Source organism: Cupressus sempervirens, chromosome 4 (assembly GCF_028749045.1).
Source record: "Cupressus sempervirens isolate cs-2001-9-10 chromosome 4, ASM2874904v1, whole genome shotgun sequence".
NCBI lineage: Eukaryota > Viridiplantae > Streptophyta > Pinopsida > Cupressales > Cupressaceae > Cupressus > Cupressus sempervirens.
Window position 1 is genome coordinate 609,537,949 of NC_143121.1, and position 21,893 is coordinate 609,559,841.

Genomic DNA, 21,893 nt, shown 5'->3' on the forward strand with positions numbered 1-21,893 from the left:
TCTATAAGATTAATATCTTTCAATTTAATAATTTGACGTTATTAAATGTAAAAGGATAAATTAATGTGGAGATAAGTATTTTCCTTAAGTACTACATTTATCTATTCTAGTCCCTCTCTTATCTATTTTTATTCCAATACATATTACGAGAGCTATTTGCCTTGATCTTTTCCTCTGAGATTGTTATTGCAGGAAGAGGGAGATTGAGATTTAGAGGGAGCTTGACATTTCATTAGAGGCAACATTGAAAGAGGGGGGGGGAGATAGAGGAAATAATTTAGTTGACCTTTGGCGATCTTGGTCATATTGATTCAGAGGGAGTAAACTATGTTGAGATGGATTCTCCAGTGATCAATAAATTATAGCAATCAAGAGGACTATGATTCATGAATATACCTCGTGACTATGTGATTTTACCTTTGGTGATCTCGGTCATATTGATACATAGGGAGTAAACTATTTTGAGATGGATTCTCGAGTGATCAATAAATTGTAGCAATCAAGAGGACTATGATTCATGAATATACCTCGTGATTGTGTGATTTTAATGGGTCTACTCCTTGCGTACTTCATGAGCAAGTGATGACTTCCAAATGATGTCACTTGTACTTGTAAAATTTATTGAAAGGTGATGATCTTACAATAACTTAATTTTCTATTATGATGGATATCTTATAATGTCTATGCAAATCATGATAGATTATACTTTGCATGGTGGATGTTTATATGATACGCATTATGAGAATGCATGTACACATACCTTATAATCATTATTTTTGAGTACATTGTGAATGTTATGCAAATTGATGTTCTAGAGACCATTATGTAGAGTACGTGGTGAATATCATATGACTTAATGTTCTGGAGGCCATTACTCACACTACTTGGTGAACATCTTGCATCTCATTCTGGAGGCCATTACTCAAAGAGTATTTGGTGAATATCATATGTTGATATTCTAGAGACCAGTACTCAAATGTGATATAAAATGGTGAATATCAAATGTTGATATTCTGGAGACCATTGCTTGATCGAGTACATGGTAAATATCAAGTGTTGATATTCTAAAGACCATTGTTGTATGAGTACATGGTGAATATCAAGTGTTGATATTCTAGAGACCATTACTTAGAGTTTTGGTGAATATTATCTGTTGATATTCTGAAGGCCAATACTCTTGATATGATATGTGATATCAAAATGGTGGATATCTTTTGATCAAAGATATCTTTAAAATTTGGCATACATAATATTACCAATGGTGTAATATGTATCCTGTGTTTATCCTCCCTAGCTAAGAGGGAGTGTTGATGTATTGGTAGCTTTAATAGGATAAACCTGTGAGATCAAAGAGAAATTAAAAAAAAATTAAGTGTGCCATTATATTAATTATATTGATGAATAGACATGTCTCATGAAGGGACATGTCTCTTCTTTGGGTATATTCCTCATACAAATACAAGAGGACGCTGCCATTTGGAAAGTACATATCAAACATTATGGCAGTGCTATTACATTTGCAGTGGTCCTCTAAAATCAACAATTATATTTAATTATTTAATTTGAACCGTAAAGTCCTTTTTGGCAATTCTCTGTATTTAATGTTTACAATTGGGATTTTGTATACACGGTGATTAATGCATAGCCATGTACGTTACTTTTGTAACAAGCGTCAACTTTCATTGTTATTATTAGGCTAGGAAAATAGATATCATATTCCAGAATCATGTGTGGAGAACCACATAATGGAATCTCAGTTGATGTGGCCTTTCAGGGGTGCCATAATTGTTGCTATGAGTATCTCTTTTGGTTAATCCATTTAGATTGTTTGTATTTGTTGAATGTCTTCAGTCCATATGTGATTATAATCTGATTCACAGGTATACTAATTTCTGTTGCACTGACACCTGTGTTTGGAACTGCAGGGGCAGATGGTATTAATATCTTCCAGGGTCATTCGAAGGCGACGATGATGTTGATTTTTAATAATGCAGCACAGGGCATTCTTTCCTCGTTTTTTTTCAAATATGCTGGTATAATAAAGAGTGAACTTTTAGATTCTCTCCCTTTTTCAATGCACGCAACTGTTCAATGGATCTTTAGCAAAGAGTATATGGATGCACAATTGTTTGTGTTAGGAAATCTTTTTCCATATCATTTCGATCATTTTATCGCTTGCTTCTGCCTTCCAACTCTGTTAATTTTGTTGAATGCAGACACAATCTTGAAGAAGTATTCTTCAACTGTTGCTACAATATTTACTGGCCTAGCTTCTGCTGCTCTATTTGGCCACACATTAACCATAAACTTTATTTTGGGGATTTCAATTGTTTTCATCTCCATGCACCAGGTTAGTCAGATTTATTTATTTATTTTTCCTCTTTATGGTGTTATCAAGTTGTGAAGTGATTACAAACTTCAAATTGAATAATTCAGTGTTTTATTTTTTTATATTTTTTCCTCATTATGTTGTTATCAAGCTATGAAGTGATTACAAACCTCAAATTGACCAATTCAGCAATTTTATGTTTCCTGCAGTTCTTTTCGTCTCTCTCAAAGCCTAAAGACGAGACACAAAATGGAGCTGTTGAAATGCTGGACATTCAATACAACCATAGGTGCATTCTCTCCCTCAGCTTGTGCTGCCTTTCTGTTTTGTCTTGTGAAATAAATGTACATGAACAAAATTTGTATGTTCATTTTTTTAAATTTTTACAGTGTTAAAAATATTACACAAGCTTTCCCAATACTAATTTCGCTTCTGATTTTCATCTTTTCATATGTTAATTGAAATTGTTTTGCCTATGAATGAAGTGGGTTGTTCAGGCATGTATCAATGTAAATGACATGAAGCAGTTGCTTCATAAAAAAAATATGAGCATTCTAAGTCTGGCACTGAATGCCACATTTGGGTCCTACTTGTCTTAGATTTTCATGTGTAATATTGGTGCTTTCTTCGGGTTTCTGATTTGAAGACTTGCATAGAATTGTTCTTTATTTATTGCAAGATTCTGTCTAAAATCTGCAACTAATTGTGTTATTGTTGGGATTTATATCTTGCATGAATTAATAATTATGTTTGTTAAGGATTGTTTATTAAGTTATTGAACAATAGTTTTCCTTGAGTTGTTAAAAACAACACAATATTTATAGGAGAGTTGTTAGAGTCATAGATGGACTACTGGCAGAGTACTCTCTGAGCTGCAAAAACTGGCGGAGTTTTCTGGCTTGGCGAGTTTTTATGACTTTTACTGGTGCCAAAAACTTGCAGAAATTTCGGAAAGAACTTGTTGTGTTCTTGTTAAAAGCTTGGTTGTAGTTTTATAACAGCAGTAAAAGGCAAAAAACGGCCCAAATCAGTTTCATTTCTCATTTCTTCACTTGTATTTTGCTGAGGGGAAAAGTCTTCCAAACACTTGCAAACTAATTTTGATCAATTTGAAGCGGACCTGAGGCGGGTTTGAAGCACATTTGCAGTGGGTTTGGAGTGGAGTTTTTGAAGAGGGTGACATCAATAATTTGAAGAGACAGGCTATGGAGGAAGGTGTGGATTTGGTTTCACGTTGGATGACATTGAGTTGAATGAGTAGTCACTGCTAGTGCCGGGAGAAGAAGAGCAAAGCTATATCTAGGATTGAGGAGAAGCCACAAATTGAGCTAGACATAACGAGCAAGAAGGCAATCGTGGCTAGTGCAGACCTCTAAGATTAGACCCACTAGCTCTACTTAGTTTTTAATAGAACTGAGAAGAGGAAGATGTAATTGGAATGATGTATTTACTTTTACTTTTACATAAATTATTTACTATTTTGTTTCCAGCCATGAGTCTTCCTTAGGAGAATGCGATTTTGTACGCACTTTGTGTTTAAATATACCTAGACTAAGCTTGTTTGTTTTGTGTTCTCATTTATTGACTCATTGGATGTATCTTCTCATTGAATTTTGCAAAAAAATGCATTTCGAATTAAATATAAGCAATCTTTAAGTTGCCGAGTTTGCTGAAAACTGGTTGAGTTTTCCCATAATTTATTTTTCAGACCTTGGCGAGTTTTTGGCTTTGGTGAGTTTTCCAACTATGGTTAGAATTGTTTCCTAGAAAGTAGGAAACACAAATCTTTTATATATTTTCAAAATGAAATAAGAATTTGAAGCCTATCATTCAGTGTGTAAATTTTTTGCTATGTTTCTATATTTCTGTTTTATCCATATGAAAATTGACTGTGCTAACATTGTTTATCAAGTGATTGTCAACGGGAGTGACTTAGCTTTGTTTCTAGATCCTTACATGCAATTTAATATACTAATTTGAGGATTGCACATTGTGTATCAATTGGATGCTGTGAAACAACCTACAGAGCAGTAGTTTCATTACATTCTTTGTTGGATTACAATAGCTAAAGAGAAAAATTGTGGGTTTAAAGGGACAGGGGTTGGATTTTTGGATCATCAGCTCAGAAAAATCACATTTAGTTAAGAGGACACCGCTGAATTTTTTCAGATTGTGTGGGTTGCAATTGCCAAAATTGTGGATAGGACAGATAAATAACCAGTTTTGTAGTTGTGGCAGAGTATAAAAGTTGAGGTTTATTCAATGGATTTTTTGGAGTGGCTTGTTTCTGTATAGTTGCAACAGTTGGGGCACATCTCAATATTACCAGAAAAACAATCATGACCTGAGGCACAATCAAATTCAGACTTTGAGATACAATGGAGTAGAAAGCTGCCCTCCAAAACACAGGAATGGATAATTTGATGCCATCACATGGTGTTGACTCCAAATCAAAATATGCCAGCATTTATGTTTGGGTATCAGGAATTGAGGTTCTAGGTTTTGAAATATGGGATCTTTTGTCTGCTGCTCAAAGTGCAGTTGCAGGGGAGATATAATATTATTGCTGATTTTATAGCAAGGATTACTAAACTTGAACAAACCCCAGCCCATCCAACGGATTCTCTATGCTGCCAAAACCTTCACGAGGCTGTTTTTGAGAGTGAATCAACACAAGTTCCTTCTACAAGAAACCAGGGTTATTCAAAATTATTCTTACAAAAAGTGGTTAAGGGGAAGAAACTGCCTCTAGTTGTGCAAATAGCTGTCTAAGCAAAGTTTGAAGAAGAAAAGGTATTTCAAACCAAGAAATGAAACTTTTGTGATCCTGACTGCCCTAAACTAGTTGATCCCTTACGAGTAGGTCACAAATTCTTGTGTAAATTCTTGGACTTGAGTATGCCACATTCAACAATGCTTGGACATTGTCAAACAGAACCCTTTCATTCAATTTAGGATTATAGGAGAGTGTTTGTATATTCTTCAAGCAAAAAGGAAACTCATTTTCCTTTGTTAGAAGGAATATGTTAATTTAGATCTCACCTGATCCTAGGTGGAAGAGCTTTGAAAATATCATTTTTAGTTTGTCTCTAATAGGAAAGAAGACAAGTGGGCTATTATTAGGGATTGAAGGGCTCTAATTTGTGGTTCTTACCCACATGGGTGGTCACACCCTATATTGTCAACATTACGAGGCCCTTGGATCTCATGGGCATCTCAATTACTTGTTGCGATTGTGATGGTGCTTTATGGGTTTCTTTAGGATCTTTTTAGGGTGTTTTGCTTCCCAAGATCTCATCCTTTTCACTAAGATCCATGAAGGCCTTGAACGATCTACATCCTCCTATCGTTAGCTCCTTTTGAATCTTGACTTCTTGTGAGACTTGTAGATTTGGTGGTGCTCATTTTTCAAGAGGAGTGTGCTAGGTCATTTATAATAAGCTCAGAATTAGAGTTTCACTATTAGCCTTTGATGTCCACTCTAGATACATTTGACATTAGGTTCATACATGGCCTTTTCATCTTGAGGATGTTGTGTTCTATGCACACATACTTTGGGGTTCAATGTTTTGGTCCCTTCTTTATGAAACTGGCTTCTTATTTATGTCCTTGCAAGGGTTATGCTTCTATTGTGGAGCACCTATGTTTCTAGATTCACTTCTAAGATATCCCTTCTAGATGCGTCTTTTATCAACATCATCAAATCTATAGTATTATATGGATTTGAGGATTGAGGAACTAGTTTGGATTTGTTGGTTGGGCTTATACTAGGATTCATCAATTGTGCATGTTCTATACTATGTTAATGAATTCTTAGAGCTTAGTCTAGGATGAGTTTCCTTCCTAGCTGTTGTATCTTGAGACTATCATTTGATATACTTTCTATATCAGATCCATTGGGAATTAAGCTTCTAGTCATGATAGGTATCCATACTTAGCTTTGTGTTCTTTTAAGTAGATTGCTCCACAAGGCTCTATTGTTGTTGGTACACTAAGAGTAGCTTGCTCCTTTCTACCAATATCTCTATTGTAAAACTTCTTCCTTTCATGTGCTCCTTGGATGCTCCTACTTCATTCTTTCCTTTGAAGGGGACCATAGCTAGAGTTGTTAGGATGGAAAGCTATAGACAATACATCTAGGTAACCTTTCTCCTATACCACTTAGGCTAAAACATGATTTTTAAGAAAAAATGTTCTTACAAGTGGAAGATGCTATCTTACATTGTGCTCGATATGCCCAAGACATTGGACAGACGATTTGAGGTTTTCTCTTGGCCAACTAAGGATGTGGTCCCACCAGTTGTGATCTGAGATAGATCATCAGTTTCTTCACCAAGAGTGGATCTTTCATTTTTGTTCCCTCCAAGAAGTGGAGATTGAGGAACATTTTATCTTCAGATGCCCCATTTACTTTGAGACATGGGACACACTATTTTCTCTTCAGCAATTCAGGCAACAAACTCTTTATCCACAATAGATATTTAGGCCAGCAACAATTGGCCTTAATCTACAAGAGGATGTCACCCTTTGGCACATATCCTTGCAAAGGGGTCTCTAGGGAGGTTGATCACATCATTCTTCCAGCACATCTAAGAGATGTAAAATTCTATATGACCATTATACCACTGCACACATTGACACGAGTTTTACCTTAGCACATCCCCTTCATGAGTGCAGTTCTATTTCTTGGTGGCACAATTGAGCTCCTCGACAACATAGGTCTACTCCTTTCCGGGCACCCTCCCAACTGTGGGGACAGACACATATTATGAGCTTCTTCACTAATACAGGGATTACTTCACCCTTGGATTTTATATGTGGTTCTATGGGAGTGCCTTGTTTAACCCTCCCAGCTTTGGGAGCTCCTGATTAAGTAATATTAAATCTTTTATGTGCCCCTTTACAGGGATTGGTGTTGAAACCAATGACTCCATTTGTGGACCAAATTTATGTTCAATGAGATCTCATCTTTCCAGTACTCAGCTCATGCTGGTTGGAGTTATTTGTATCAGTTTCATGACCACCTTTGTTGGTTGTATCATTCCACTTTCATTTTGTTTTTGGTTGTTCCCCTTTGTGGGGCCCTCTTGGATTCTCTTCCTTGTTCTTCTTTATAGACTGGTGTGCTGTTGTGTCCCATTGACCTACCTATGGTCATCAATGGACATCAATATAGTTTTATCTTTCATATATTTATTTTCAACTGCGTAAACAACATTTGAATCAGCTGAAACTCCATGAAAGCCCAAACTTTGACATTAGGCATCTCCAGGTGTAACCTATGCATTTTTTGTATTAGCTAAATTTGTTTAGTGTGGATTATGTTTTGCATATCCTATACAAGAACTCTTTTACAGAAATTCAAAATTTGCAGTAGCTTGATATGAACTACTGTTCTACACAGTTTTCTATTTATTTATAGTTATTTGGAGCATGTGTATCTGTCTACCAAGTTATATTACGAGGAGGATTATATGAACTGAATAATTGTTTAACTTTTCTATGATGATTAGTAGAAATCAAATACACTCATACTAGTGAATCTAAGAAGTTAGAATTTTAGTCCAGATACCCCATCCCCTAGTGCAGCATGCAACTGATTGCACCCATTTTAGATTGGCAGGGGTAAACCCAGAAGTGTTTGAAGCATTTCGGTTTGGACATGGATGTGAATACCAATTTACATAACTTCAGTATGCTGTATGATGTTGCCCAACTTGAGTACATTTCTGTGTTTTGCCATTAAGTGCCTTACATCAAAGTAGAAACATTGTGAGGTTGCAACTTTTAGGAACTGGGTGTATGATTTGCATTATGATTCAGTTGCAACTGTCTGGAAAAGTCAGAGAATATAGGTAAGTTAGTTATTGAGGATCATTTTTAACTTTGAAGCCTTTCTAACAGCATAGATGAAAATAAGATCAAACTGAAGGATGATTACGAGAACTAAACGTTTTTGAAACTGAAAGATAGGTTAATTTAATGCTCCTTTGTATGCACATTTATACTTCTTTCATCAGATTCTAGTAGGAAGATATCTATTATTGTTCATCGCTATCCTCAATACCATTTAATCTTACAAACAGGGTGGATGTTTTGTTAATCATATTGTAAACGAGGATTTATTATCTTTGTAGTTGTTTGGGAGCCAAACCTCTTCTTGTGGGAAGGTGTACAAAAGGAATGTTAGTTCCCAAAGTTGTGGGCCCCAAATCCCTAAAGTCAGATTTCCTCCCAAGGATGTCAAATTTAGGGAGAAAACCACAAATTTATGTTGAGGTTGGGCAACAATGAACTAGTTTATTGAGGTGGATGAAAACTTCTTTAACTTTTGGCTTTTCTAAACCAAGGGGGATTTCCTAAGGTGCTGAGTATGATGTCATTACATGAAATAGACAATCAGCTTGATACAAACCATACCCAGTGCATAGTATACCCCTATTCAGATTGTCACTTCTCATCTATATGCTGGTTTGAATACACAAGTTACTACATCTTATAAATTAGATATCATACCACAGAACTTACCTAAGAATATGATTTTGATGGCCCCTAATGCTGTTTTACACATTCAGAAGTGGCCATATCACAGGGCATTAAACCCTAAAGTACCTCTCAACATATTTCAGTGGTAATTTTAGATAGAAACAGTTTGAACAAACACTCTTTGGCAACACATAACATAGGATACCTAGCTAGAGATTTCTTAACATATTTCACTGGGAATTAGAAACAGTTTGAATGAACATCCTTTGGCAACACATAACATAGGAGACCCACCTAGAGATTTCTCAGATTGGTTATCAGAGTGGATAGGGTCAAATGTACAAGCGGGGGTAGAACAAAGAGAAAATAAGACAATAAAATGAAGTGTGAATCAGCTCACAACTTCCATTTACATTTCTGTAACAACTAAATCTAAGACTTCTATTAATCATCAATTGTCCAGTAAGTTGATTGTAAATTTTTTTTCCATTTTCACTGATTGTACTGTGATACTGATACCCATTCTCTTTGTCACCCTTGCATTTTCTTCTTATGTATTTTCTTTGTTTTCAAGTTTAGATTGGAGTAAGTGATGCTTTCAATTTTGCTATTCAGACAAGATATATCTTAACATGGTTTGAATTCCACAGGCAATTTGGTTTTGGCTTTTCATTTGCTCCCTTCATCTCTCTTGAACTAGTTTTCCAAATCCATATTATGTGGAGCTCATTGCTGACCTTGTTTAGACATTTTTAATTCCTTTAAAGTTTTTTATATTTTGTGCTGCAACTAGTGATCTGCTGTGTAGGCTACTGCTGTGCCATGTCTATGGAAAGTCACTCCGAAGGCAAATTGAGTTTTTGCCTCATTGGCTGGTTTTACCTGCCTTTTAGTTTTGCAATTTTATTAACCATTAATCTGATTATGTTTTCAGAGGATTTTTGACTTATTCTTGTCATCTTGCTTTTTTGGGTATGATGGAGAAGGAAAACAATTAATTATTTGATTAACTATGAATATAGAATTTAATTCACTGATCCTTCAAAAATCTTCCGAAGGCTATTCTGGTGTCATACTTCACATTCAACAGATTTGCATGAAAATTGAAAGCATTAATGATTGTATTTAGAAGGGTTTTATTGGTAAATACTATTACAAATTTCTAATCAATTGACCTTTGAATATTGCAGGCCAAAAGAGTCATCCTTCATAAACATGACAGCTGGAGCTACAGAAGATGTAAGTATTTCTTATTGTATTAAATCATTTGATTGAAGTGAGATTATCCAAGGAAGATTAGAATAACATTTCTTAGATCTGTGAATGAGCTAGCAATATCCACCAAGGGGTATATGATGGATGTCCTTGTTTAAAACAGATTTTCCATTTCCATTCTGTTAGAATGCAGCATATCAAAATTATGGTAGTTAGAACACAGTGTGAAATGAATGCAAGGCTGCATTGTCTGATGATAACGTTGAGGTTTTGACATTAATTGGGCTAGCTGTATCTTAATGCAAATTTTTTGAATCTCTAGATTTATCACTGATAAATATAAGGCCAACCTAATAAGAATAACAATGTCATTTTAAAAATGATTGTGTAAGATTTGTGGTGTTCATATAATTTTTTTTTCCTTTTTCTGCCTGAGCTCTTGCTCATGTACAATAGTAATTGATGTGGAATTCGTAGAAATTTATTGTCAACAAAAGTATGTAGAAAATTGTGTGTAATTTAGTCTTGATTTAATCCTAAAAATATGCATGTATAATTTATATTTGCATCTGGATTTGGATATAAGAAATTGATGATTTTATAAATGTTCTTGTAACACTGAGCAATCTCCTAATTTATTATGCGGTAATTGTCATAATCTGGCATCCATGGAATGAAGACGATCATCCTACAATGTTTTGCTATGGGATTACAAAAAATTGACTTGTCTTTATCTTTGAAATTGATTAGTTTTTTTGTAATGGCCTGCTAAGGAACCCTTGGAACAATGGGTCATATATGCACTAAACAATTCTTTTTTGAAAGTAAAGATAACATCATGAACAAGAGTGCATTTCTATATCCTTTTGCATAAACAAAAATAAAATCATATACGGAAGTAAGCCGTGTTCATCACACGATCGTGCACAAGCTGATGACTCAAACATATTGCTAAGGGTTCCATGACAAGTCCATATACTAGCTAGAATGGTCATTCATGTTCTTAGCCACCATGTGAGAGTACGGATCATGTCCATGAACTTCATGGGATCAGACCAAACCATTGTTTGCGGTCACCAATTGAGGAGGCAAGTCCATCCTTAGCATGATCCAGCATAAGTTTCATTTTAATCCCAAATTGAAAAGTGATCATACCAAATTGAATTGGAAAATGAAATGCAGATATACGAAAACGATCCTGAAGACACAAGGAATTCAACGATGAAGTTCATTTTTAAATAGACCTAAGGAAACATCGAATTGTTGTAAATGCACAGCAGTAGTCTCAGAATGAATGCACAAAAACAATGTTATTGGAGCGGTGCAGAAACGGACAAGTCAGTTTGCTAATGCTCAAGAATAAAGCATAAATGTGCAAGATTACTGAACGTATGTGTAGTATCAACAAGCATATGTGTAGGATCAACAAACATTTGCACAAAAGCATGTAGATGTATAAATTTGAAAATAAACTAATCCTGGCTCCAATGCATAGTCGCAATATGAACAACTCCACGCCAGGGAGTACTAGATAGCATAATTTGAGGTCATACACACTCGATACAGTCGAAACAAGATAGTGAAAGATAATCTACTGGGCATAATTACATATATACAAATTCACTAAAAAGGAATGCTAGGGATAGAATCAGCACACCATGCTTGAACTCTATTAATGGAAGTGGTTGGCCACTTGTACACTAGTTCCTAACAGTGACATGCAATGCCACCCAGCCACATGGTATGCTTAGGACCAGCTCACTATGCTTGTGGAGATAGTTACTTGACCACACACACACAAAGCATACAATCACGAATAACAATACACATGCCAATCAAATGCAAAACTTAGAGGATGATACAAAGATTTGGATGCAATTACAAGAAAGAAGATTAAAAAAATGCAAGTAGGTCAAGGTCACTATTCAAAACTAGACCAAATTAGCACTCTCAAACCCACATAAAAGTCCATGGAACACACCATTTTTGTGATTTTCTTCTAATCCCATACTCTTTCTACCAGCCGCTTATGTTTTAGTACTTGTTTATGTCTTTCCCTTCCCTTCCGTATCATATGTTATTCATTGTGAACATTTTTGATTTGTCATTGTTTTTTTTTGGTAGAACCTCCTATCTCCCTTCTTATGTGTTTGAATGGTGGTCGTCTCTTGTATTTGAATTGGTGTAAGATATTCTATTGCATTGTACAATGGTGGTTCAGTTTGTATGGAGGTGTTCCAACACTCCTTTTAGACGGCTCTGTTACAACTTTTAGTATCTAGACAGAATGCCTTCTTGTCTTCTCATGCAATCGTACTTACGATCCTTTGGCCGTACGATAGACACTTCTTTCCCTGCAGTCGTACTATGCCTATCTCCTCCCTTTCCTAAGCTCGTTGTATGACGTGAATGCAATCTGCTTCCTGCTAGGCCCATACACTATGTATGGGTACAATTGGCTCTTTGCTTGGTCCGTACGACATACCTTGTTGGCACTTCAAAGGCCGTACGGTGATCTCTCGCCTTGTCTGTACGGTCCACTCCTTTCGTGCTCCTTAAGCCCGTACATTCATACAGTCCATAAGCTTGTGTTCTCCTTGCCCGTACGACCTAGTTTGCTTCCCACTCCCTGCTTGATTGTACCGTACAATGTGGCTATACGGCTTGTGTCTTCCTCAAGGCTGTATTACACCTTTACTTGTGCTCTTCTTGGGTCCATACGGTGGTTGTTTTTCCTTCCACTAATCAATCTATTTTTTTTATGCTACTGCAAGGACCTCTAAGGCGGTACGGTCTTTATTAATGATCCCGCTTGGTCTTTGTCTTCTATGTACGCCTTGACTTCCATATGGGCCGTACAACATTTCATTTGTTGTTTCTTGTGCGTCGTATGGTCCTTTCTCCCTCCTAGTACGGCCGTACGGTGTCTTTCATTTGCTCACTATTCAATTTACTCTCTGTTCTCCGACAAATGTTATCTTTCCCTGTTCAACAATATTTATAGTCTATTCCTTTTTTTTTGGGTGGCTGTACGGTATCTACCGTATAGTGGTGAATTCCTTGGTTTTATAGCCTTACCATACGGAGATGATCCCTTTGACTTATGTTCTCCTGTTTATATTTCCTTGTTACGTCTATCAAATAAAAAGATTTCATTTTACACTTAATTTACATATATACATTAATATTCATTTTTTTAAAGACTGTCTCTTTGTTGCTCATCCATGGAGGTGCATTATTTCTTTCTTGGTAGATTTTCAACTTCGACCCATTCACTGCATATTTTTACCCATTCACTGCGTCGGCCACTTCATTTCTGTCTAGCATCCATAGTTTGATTGCTTTGATATCACCCACTTCGCGGATTTTATATAGCTTGACCCACTTTATTTTAAATCTGCCTGGTCTGATCTCGTTACGCCCATTATACTTCAACACTAGTTGTCCTGATTGAAATCTATTCAACTTCAAGTGCTTGTTGTGCCATGCCTTTTGCCTATTCTATGTAACCTTTGTGGCCCATACCATGAATTTTGTCGGCTGCCACTCCTTGCCGTCAATAACTGTATTCTTAATTTTAGAACTCTTATTCTGTGCTGTTGAAGTTTTTATTAAGCCCTTCCTCTTTGTTTCTTGTGCAGACCGTATGATGTGTTTTCCTTGCCTCCGGTACCTTTCTACTAAATCTGTGGTGCGGCGTAACATTTTCTTTCCGCGTGGTTTGTTCATCGTGTACTGTACAGTGGAATCTTTCCTTTTGCTGGGTTCGTACAGTATGTTTTTCCTCTTCAGCTTCAGCCATAATTGCCTTTCCTTCTTTCGCTTCTTTGTATTCCTTTTCCTCTCCTTTCTTACCTTCATCGACTCTTAACATATTATAGCTTGGAAAGAGCTCGTAATCCTCCATCTGCCAGTGAAATAGACCGTTTACCGAATCCAGATCGTCGTCCTTTGATCCACCTTCTAACTGTAGGACTCCTTCCTCATCCAGTTCTATTTGCTTCTTACCTTCGTCCTCTCCTTCTGAATTGGACGATCCGGCTTCTTCTCCCACCATTTGTGTGTAAATCAATAATAAATCTCCGTCCTCTACTCTCCATTGATAGTGTATTCTTCTTCCAGTCATGTTTAACCTTTGCTTGTACGAGCCATCCTCATCCAAGAATGGCATCATATCCCCTTCTTTTTAGCGGGATGACTACAAAGTCGAGCAGGAACGACTGTGTTCCAAACGTTATTGGTTGTGCCATCAGGATCTCTAGAGGCTTAATGCCATGTTGGTTTGCAGTTAGTAATTGGAACGAGAGTGGCCACAACGTTGACTGTCCCAACTTCTCCTAGGTATCCTCTAGTAGGACATTTACCCCCAAGCCACCGTCCACAATTGTGCTTGAGAGGAACGTTCCCAATATACCCATTTCTATGATTGCCAAATGCCTTCCTGATGTGAGAGCTAGTAGCATTGGGTCTGCTGCACTTGTTCCGCTTTTCTTTTCCTTCCTAGCTTCTTCTGGTAGCATAGCAACCAGAGCCATGTTTGTGAGTGCTGTTTGTAGTTGGGGCATTGTGAGGATCAAATCATTTAATTTTAATAGTACTTCAGTTTGTAATATCCGCCTTATGATGTTCTGTTTTGCGTAGTTCCTTATTGAGGTACTCCTAGTGTCCCCCTTCTCCGTTTATGATTTCTCTGTCTACAACCCTTTCTCAAATTTTGCCCGTGCTTCTTCCAGTCTCTTCTTTTCTTTCGTTAGGTTTGGGTACAGCTTTTTCTGTTTACGTGTAATTGCCAGGACTTCTTCGTCCGTTCTTGATTTGATGCTGATCAAATTCACTCTTGATTTCGATTTTGGGCACTTGGCATCTTCATTGTCTCCAAGACCACACCATCTGCATAAATTCGGTGTGTTCATCGTTGAATAGTTTCGTGCGAAGTGGCCCCACAAGTTGCCTGCCCGACATTGAACCATCGGTCGGCTGTTTGCATCATACTAAATTCGACTGCAGCCCCCATTATTATTGTTATTATTGTTGTTGTTGGTGTTGTTGTTTTGTCCCCTTCTGTTGTTCTTGTACCTACCCGAGGTGGCACCGTTATTGTTTATGTTTCCGTTCCCTCCTGACATGGAAGCTTCTTGTGTTAGGAGCACTTGTTGATGCCATCTTGTTTTCATATTGAACGGGCATTCCTTTGTGGAATGTCCCGCAATTTGGTAGATATCATAGAACTAGTTCTTCGGGCAGAATCCCTTAGTGTGACCTTTTGTCTTGCATTCTGTGCACCATAGCTCGTTTTCTTTGGTCTGGCTATTCCCTTTCTGCATATTCTTAAACTCTTTCATCATTTTGATCATATCCTTTTGGAGAGCGCGGACCTTCTTACTGCCCTTTTCATCACCACTGCTATCTTCAGAAGAGGATTCATTCAAGTTGGATGATCTTGTTTTCTTCTTCTTCTTTGTTTTCTGTTCACTCTCTAAGTCCATCGCTCGATTTTATGCTTCAGTGTATGACGATGGCAGTACAATCTTCATTTTCCTTTTTAACTCCGGGCATAGTCCTTCTATGAATCATCTCCTTTTCAGCTTGTCTGCTGGCTTACTTTCCATTTTATTTACTATTTCTTTTAGGTATCTAGCATATACATGGACTGTTTCATTTTTTCCTTGTTTTGTGGTGTAAATTTCTGCTACTATCTCATTGTTGTCTCGTAGCAATTGAAACTCTGTAATAAATTCCTTCTTTATGTTTTCCCATGTCGTTAGCTTTGCCGGATCGGTTTCAGAAAACCAATCGATTGCTACACCTCGTAAGGTGGTTGAAATAACCTTGCCCATTCATCCTGGTCGTTTTCTCCATTCGCTGTCCAAATCGTCTTGCAAGTTTTGCAGTGTCTGATCGGGTCAAATGTGCCATCCCCGTCGAACTTTGGTAACTTTTCCTTTGGACCAGCCATCGGTACCCTCTCTTTCTTTTGTTGTGCACTGTTGTCGGTACCCGCGTTGTTCTGTACTTCCGTACCACTCTGAACACTTGCATTACAAACACCTACGTTCTCAAGTGGCGTGAAGGATTCCTCAAGGACTTGGTTGTTTCGACCAAATTGTATTTGCTCGTCAGGTGTATCAGGGACGAAGAGTTCACCCCACATTCGTGTTCCTTCGACACTCCGAGCCGCACTAGTCCTTTCCCTTTTGTTCGGATTCCCCCTTGGCGTATACCAGTTTTCCAATTCTTCCTTTGTTCGTTTGATCATCCTTTGCCTTTCTCGGGCTTCTTCTATCAATCTTTCCCTTGATCGACTTGGCGACTGCACTCCATTCATCAGTGCTCCCATGGTACTGTGGTCACCTCTTGTGCCTCCATTGCCGTACCCTTCGGCGAGTTGTTGGAGTCTGTGCTTCCGGTCGCTTTGCTGTGTGTGGTTTAATACTTCCTGTGCCACTTTTATGTCATCATCTTCTGGATTCTTATTTCTATCTTTATTCCATGTGTTCGACGTTCATAGCACTCGGTCTTTATTGGCAACAACGCCAAATGTTTATTGTACAGGGTAAACGGTTTATTAGTGCATTCAGACAATAAACAAGAACATGTAACACAAAAGTATTCCTTTTATTATTCACATATATACAAAAGATACTACAATATTCGGATTGATTGATTACATTGATGATTACAATTCTCCTTCTCATCCAAAGTCCATTCCAAACGGTGTACATATACCTTCCCGAAGGGGTGACTCAACCGTCATGCGCCCGTTCAGATATAATTCCATGTGTTGGCTACAATATAGATTTTCCCGACAACATATGGCCAAAACTGCCATTAGAACCATAAAAAAGTATGGAAATTCGAAATTCGAAAATTGAAAATCTAAAAAATACCCTTTGGCCGCTAATTTGCCTAACAATGCAAAAATGTGATAAAAATTGAATTCCCATCTATTTGGAAAAATTGAACCGCATATAATTACAATTTTCCCACAAATCCAATTTTCAAACATACAAGCCCAACTGGGCAACAAAATGCAAATAAATTATGGGGGAATACTAATTTTGAGCCCATGGAAATAAAACAATTTATTTCAAGTGAAATGAAAATTACAAGAAGCCCTACCTCACCCAAAAATGGTTGGAAAAAAATTTCTATGAAAATGAACACAACCCAGATATGAGGGACCAGTTGTGGCATGAATCCCACGACCCACTAGCCACAAATTTTGTTAGGTAGAGCTGACCAAACGAGCGAATCTCTAAAAAACTTCAACAAAGATGTTTGAAAACTAAAATTGCTCTTTAAAAGACTAAGTGTCCAAAAGAAGTATTTTTCTTCATTATATGCCTTTTTGGTCAGAAGACAAAAAAGGCTAAATAAAATCAATTAAGGGCAATAAAATAAGAACAATTAAATTAAATCAAATCCATAAGTGGATCAATTCAGTGTGATACAATAACAGGAATTTACTTCAGTGCACTTGCCACAAAACAATGCAATAAAATAAGAAAGCGATTAAAGCCAATTTTAAAAAAACAGAATCAAATTCACAATTGGATCAATTCAGCTTGATTTCATTAATAAGAATTCACTTCAGCGCACTTGCTGGAAAACAATGCAATGAGATAACAAAAGGATTAAAGCCATCATCTGACCATAACTTGCTGAGATAACAACAGACAGTCTAAGATGCACAGACAATACTGGTATACACAATAGTGCAAATGAAGTCTGCATTTACCCAGACGTACTTGAGGTAAACTATATATCAATTACATATACATCACCTATACAGCGGTAATATTCGCTGAATCATGAACGGCTGATGAAACTATCTTTGTGCCATTGCCGAGGTTAAGACAGTCTCAAACTCGTAGCTCAAGCAAAGTGGATGTCTGGTACCAGTTCACTCAAACATGCATGCATCAAGTGCAGGTGCTCACATTATTAATAGCCGAAGCATAAACATGAATAATCAAAGTACACTTACTGGAACAGCAGTGCTCTAGTGACGCGGACAATTGTACGTATTAGATTTTCACGACACTGGTCATTTCTTATTTAATCCTCAATGTACATCTCATTAAATTAAACCACAGTTGCTGGAAACTCCTCTGTCCCTCCTTGGGCGCGCGTATCCCCATATCCAATTTGGAAATGTATCCAATACTGCTCGGATACACGTTGAATATTGTACCCATGTCTGCCTAATAAACTTGATTTTCCAACTGTACCAAATACTATGGGATTTGTTTTTTTTTAAAGATTTGATGTAGATCTTCCCTTTAATGTTAAAAAAAAAAAATATTAAAGCAATTTAAAAAAGAAAGTAATATAAAAAAAACCTCCACTGGATGAGAAAGACAAATAAAATGTTTTTCCTATTTCAGCAACCCTTTTTTGGGTTATCGTCTAATGCAACTCTACTGTGTTTACAAATTGTAAAGTGTTAAATTAACTTATAAATATTTATGTGTCAATATTACTTTTGAAGTAATGAAAATCTCCTACAATAACTTAGAAAACTATATTAAATATATGTATATATATATTATTTATTAATGTTGTGTCCAGCTGTATCCATATTGGGTGTCTTAATAAATGGCCATATCCGTACCCAATACCACTTCCGTATTTGTATCCGTGCAACTTTGAATTAAATATTAAATGATCACATATGATAAAACGAGCATATATCAGCAAAAATCTCAGGGAAATATCCATCAGCATAAAAAGCGAAATAACATAGGAATTGGTAGCAATTATCATAATAACATAATCAAATGTTCCCGAATACAAAATGCACCAGATATCATTATAAGGCATCATGCCACATCATAGCAGAATCATCATGCAGACATGATCAAAACGGTAAGCAATAGTATAATTTAACATTTACATCATTACTGATACTGGTAAAACCAAAATAATGTACTGTAATTAAATGCATCACACGATGCCAATATCTGATCACATCATACAAATAGTTATGGAACAAGACGAGTCTAACTTGGATCAAAATAACTTAGAACAAAATGCAACCACAAGAGGCACTACATTTTTTCTTATTTAATGTGTTTCATTCCTTTGAAAAAGTTGATAAGTTTGGGTTGCTCTCTACCATGCAATTTGTATGACCATTTTTCTCCATAGCATGATGAGTGGAGTTTGTTGGTATCAAAAACTCCTTTATGGGCTTGAACTCTTGAATGGATATTAAGAAGTCATCTGCAAAGTTGAACATTCAAGGTTTAAAAACACTAATGCCATATTTCTGGAGAACAGGATATGCAACTTCAACAAAGGCATGATTTCAATGATTAATGATACATCTCTCAACCCTTATCTCTTATGTACTGTCTACTGCAACATCAGTCCTCTAAAATAAAGGTTTCTACTGTATCTCTCTCGAGTAGTTTCTACTCCGAGTTTCCTAATTGGATGTTGAGTGAAATCATTACAAGGAAATAATATAATTGATATGTGCTCGTTGATATTTTAGCTTTCACTATGTTGTTACCGTTCAAGTGACATAGGGACATCTTGTGTGTATTCACATGCAAAACTATGCCTATACGCTTATAATCCACATAAAAAAGAGCCTTTTGACCTCCTCTGCCTAGAGGATTTACAATAAATGTCTTTATTTCAAATGTCAATAAGATATAAATTATCAAACAATTCTGCAACCACAATGTTAATAAGTGATAACTTGATACTGCTAGGATGATTCAATCCATATGATGTCATTAAAATAGATGGTTATATGCCTTCAACTTGGAGATTCCTAGAACTCTGGTGGTTGAATTTGGGATGCTTTTGTGTAGCTCCTTTGTTTTCACATTTATGGTACATGTTATGCTTGATGACTTTAATCTGATGCATAAGCCACTTTATCTTTTTTATTGTTCAAAGAAATTTACTTTATCTTAGTTCCACATGTAGCTTATGTTAACATTTAGGACACCTTTTATTTCAAGATTTAATATTAAATTAAAATATTTTCCTCGGAAACAATGATAGAAAAAATGATTTTGCAATTCATTTGTTACCTTAATTAAGTACCATATAAGAAAGGATGGTTCTAATGAACTTTAAACAGTGATTTTAAGGTTGGTTTTGATTCAGAAGCCACTCTTTTCGAAGAGGCATTCTAGTATATGATATTACTTAATTTTCGAGAGTTTATTGTAGTTTTCTATACTTATCTTAGTTCCACATGTAGCTTCTCTCAACATTTAGCTCACCTGTTATTTCAGGAATTAATATTAAATTAAAATATTTTCCTCGGAAACAATGATAGAAAAAATGATTTTGCAATTCATTTGTTACCTTTATTAACTACATATAAGAAGGATGGTTCTAAGAAACTTTAACAGTGATTTTATGATTGGTTTTGATTCAGAAGCCACTCTTTTCGAAGAGGCATTCTAGTATTTGATATATCATATTACTTCATTTTCAAGAGTTTATTGTAGTTTTCCATACTTATTTGCTGAGTTAGCAGGGCTTGGGATATAATTGTTAAGATACCTTCATTGTGTATTTACTATTTATTGTTTTTGTAAATATGATTTGCAACAATGCTATATTCTGTGCATAGTCAAATGCTTTTCTCCTGCAATTTATGTTAAATTTTATTTTTTTCTGAAGCACATTTAGAAAAACAGAATAGAACTTACTATAAACATGATTGGTCTCACAGGCCAGTCATAGCATTGCAACGTTGAATGAAAAAGAACCACTTCTGCCCACCTGAGGCTCAGGGCTAGGTATGTTGTATGGTCCGAAGTGTTAGTTTTGTGGTTGGACATGTGCTAGTCACATGCGATCATATTTTCTAAATATGGTTTAGTTAATCCTTGAATTTTTCTTTTATTTCTAATGCCATTTTGTTGCTTATTTTCTTGTGCAGGCAATCGATAGATTGATTCTTTCAACTTCTTTTTGGTACAACATAGGTCAATTATTTCTTCATTCTGTAACAATAAGCAGCTGTAATTTCTTATCCAGCTCCAATATAATCTTATTCTTATACTAATTTTAGAAAGTCAAGCAATGTTTTTCCGTGGAGAATCTCTGCTTATGAGTTCTCCTACATGGTTCACTAGAACATGCAGAATTTTACAAGATGTATGAGAAAAACATTTAAATCCTGTTTCAAAGGGTAATTGTAAATTATAGCTCCATTGCTAAGGACTTACCACCAAAGAAAAATGTTTCATTGGTTGAGAGACATGATTGCAACTTATAATTTTTGGATACATGAGAGTTAATAGCTTGATGGAGTAAAATTACACATCGAGCTCTAGGAATATTCCACTGGGAAATACTAATGAAAAGGGCTAGCATAAATGCCTTGGCCTTGAATCCTTATCCGTCATTTGCTTCCCATTATGTTTGAGTGGGTGTTTGAATGTGGGATATTCTCCATTTTCTGCCTGAATGTGTAGTTTAATTGTTCGTGCTAGTGCACTCCATATTCCACTGAATATATATGGATTGTTTTCAACATTCACTTCACTAGATCCTTGAGCTGTGTTCAATTCAGAACGTATCAAAACTCACCTAATGAGACTTTTTCACTACCAACTTCCTAAGTATATCACATTTCGGGAATGGAGCCTACCAAATTTTCAGAAGTGTTATACATTTACGTTTTGGAGGCTGGAGACTACTACAAGAAAATCTAAAATGATAGAACTTTGACATAGGACAACCACCTTTGGAAGGAAGATGATTTTCTGAGAAACTTCGTTCAGAATTGTTAACTTCATTTTTATTTTCAAAGGTTTCAACTTCTCAACTTGTTTGTTACTCATCTTCTTTCCATAACTCATCTCAAAACTTGAAAATATTATTTGAG

General features: G+C 36.2%; 1 protein-coding gene across 1 annotated transcript in view; it reads left to right on the plus strand.

Moving 5' to 3' along the window:
• LOC149562707 (CMP-sialic acid transporter 5-like) overlaps positions 1 to 21,410 on the plus strand; it is a 118,400-nt gene extending 96,990 nt beyond the window's left edge. Inside the window, exons 11-16 of the mRNA XM_089826144.1 lie at positions 1,926 to 2,033; positions 2,217 to 2,350; positions 2,539 to 2,618; positions 10,006 to 10,054; positions 20,733 to 20,799; positions 20,943 to 21,410. Of these exons, the coding sequence (XP_089682270.1) occupies positions 1,926 to 2,033; positions 2,217 to 2,350; positions 2,539 to 2,618; positions 10,006 to 10,054; positions 20,733 to 20,786 (425 nt within the window). The 3' untranslated portion in view covers positions 20,787 to 20,799; positions 20,943 to 21,410. The remainder of the gene's footprint in view (positions 1 to 1,925; positions 2,034 to 2,216; positions 2,351 to 2,538; positions 2,619 to 10,005; positions 10,055 to 20,732; positions 20,800 to 20,942) is intronic.
• Positions 21,411 to 21,893: the final 483 nt, after the last annotated feature.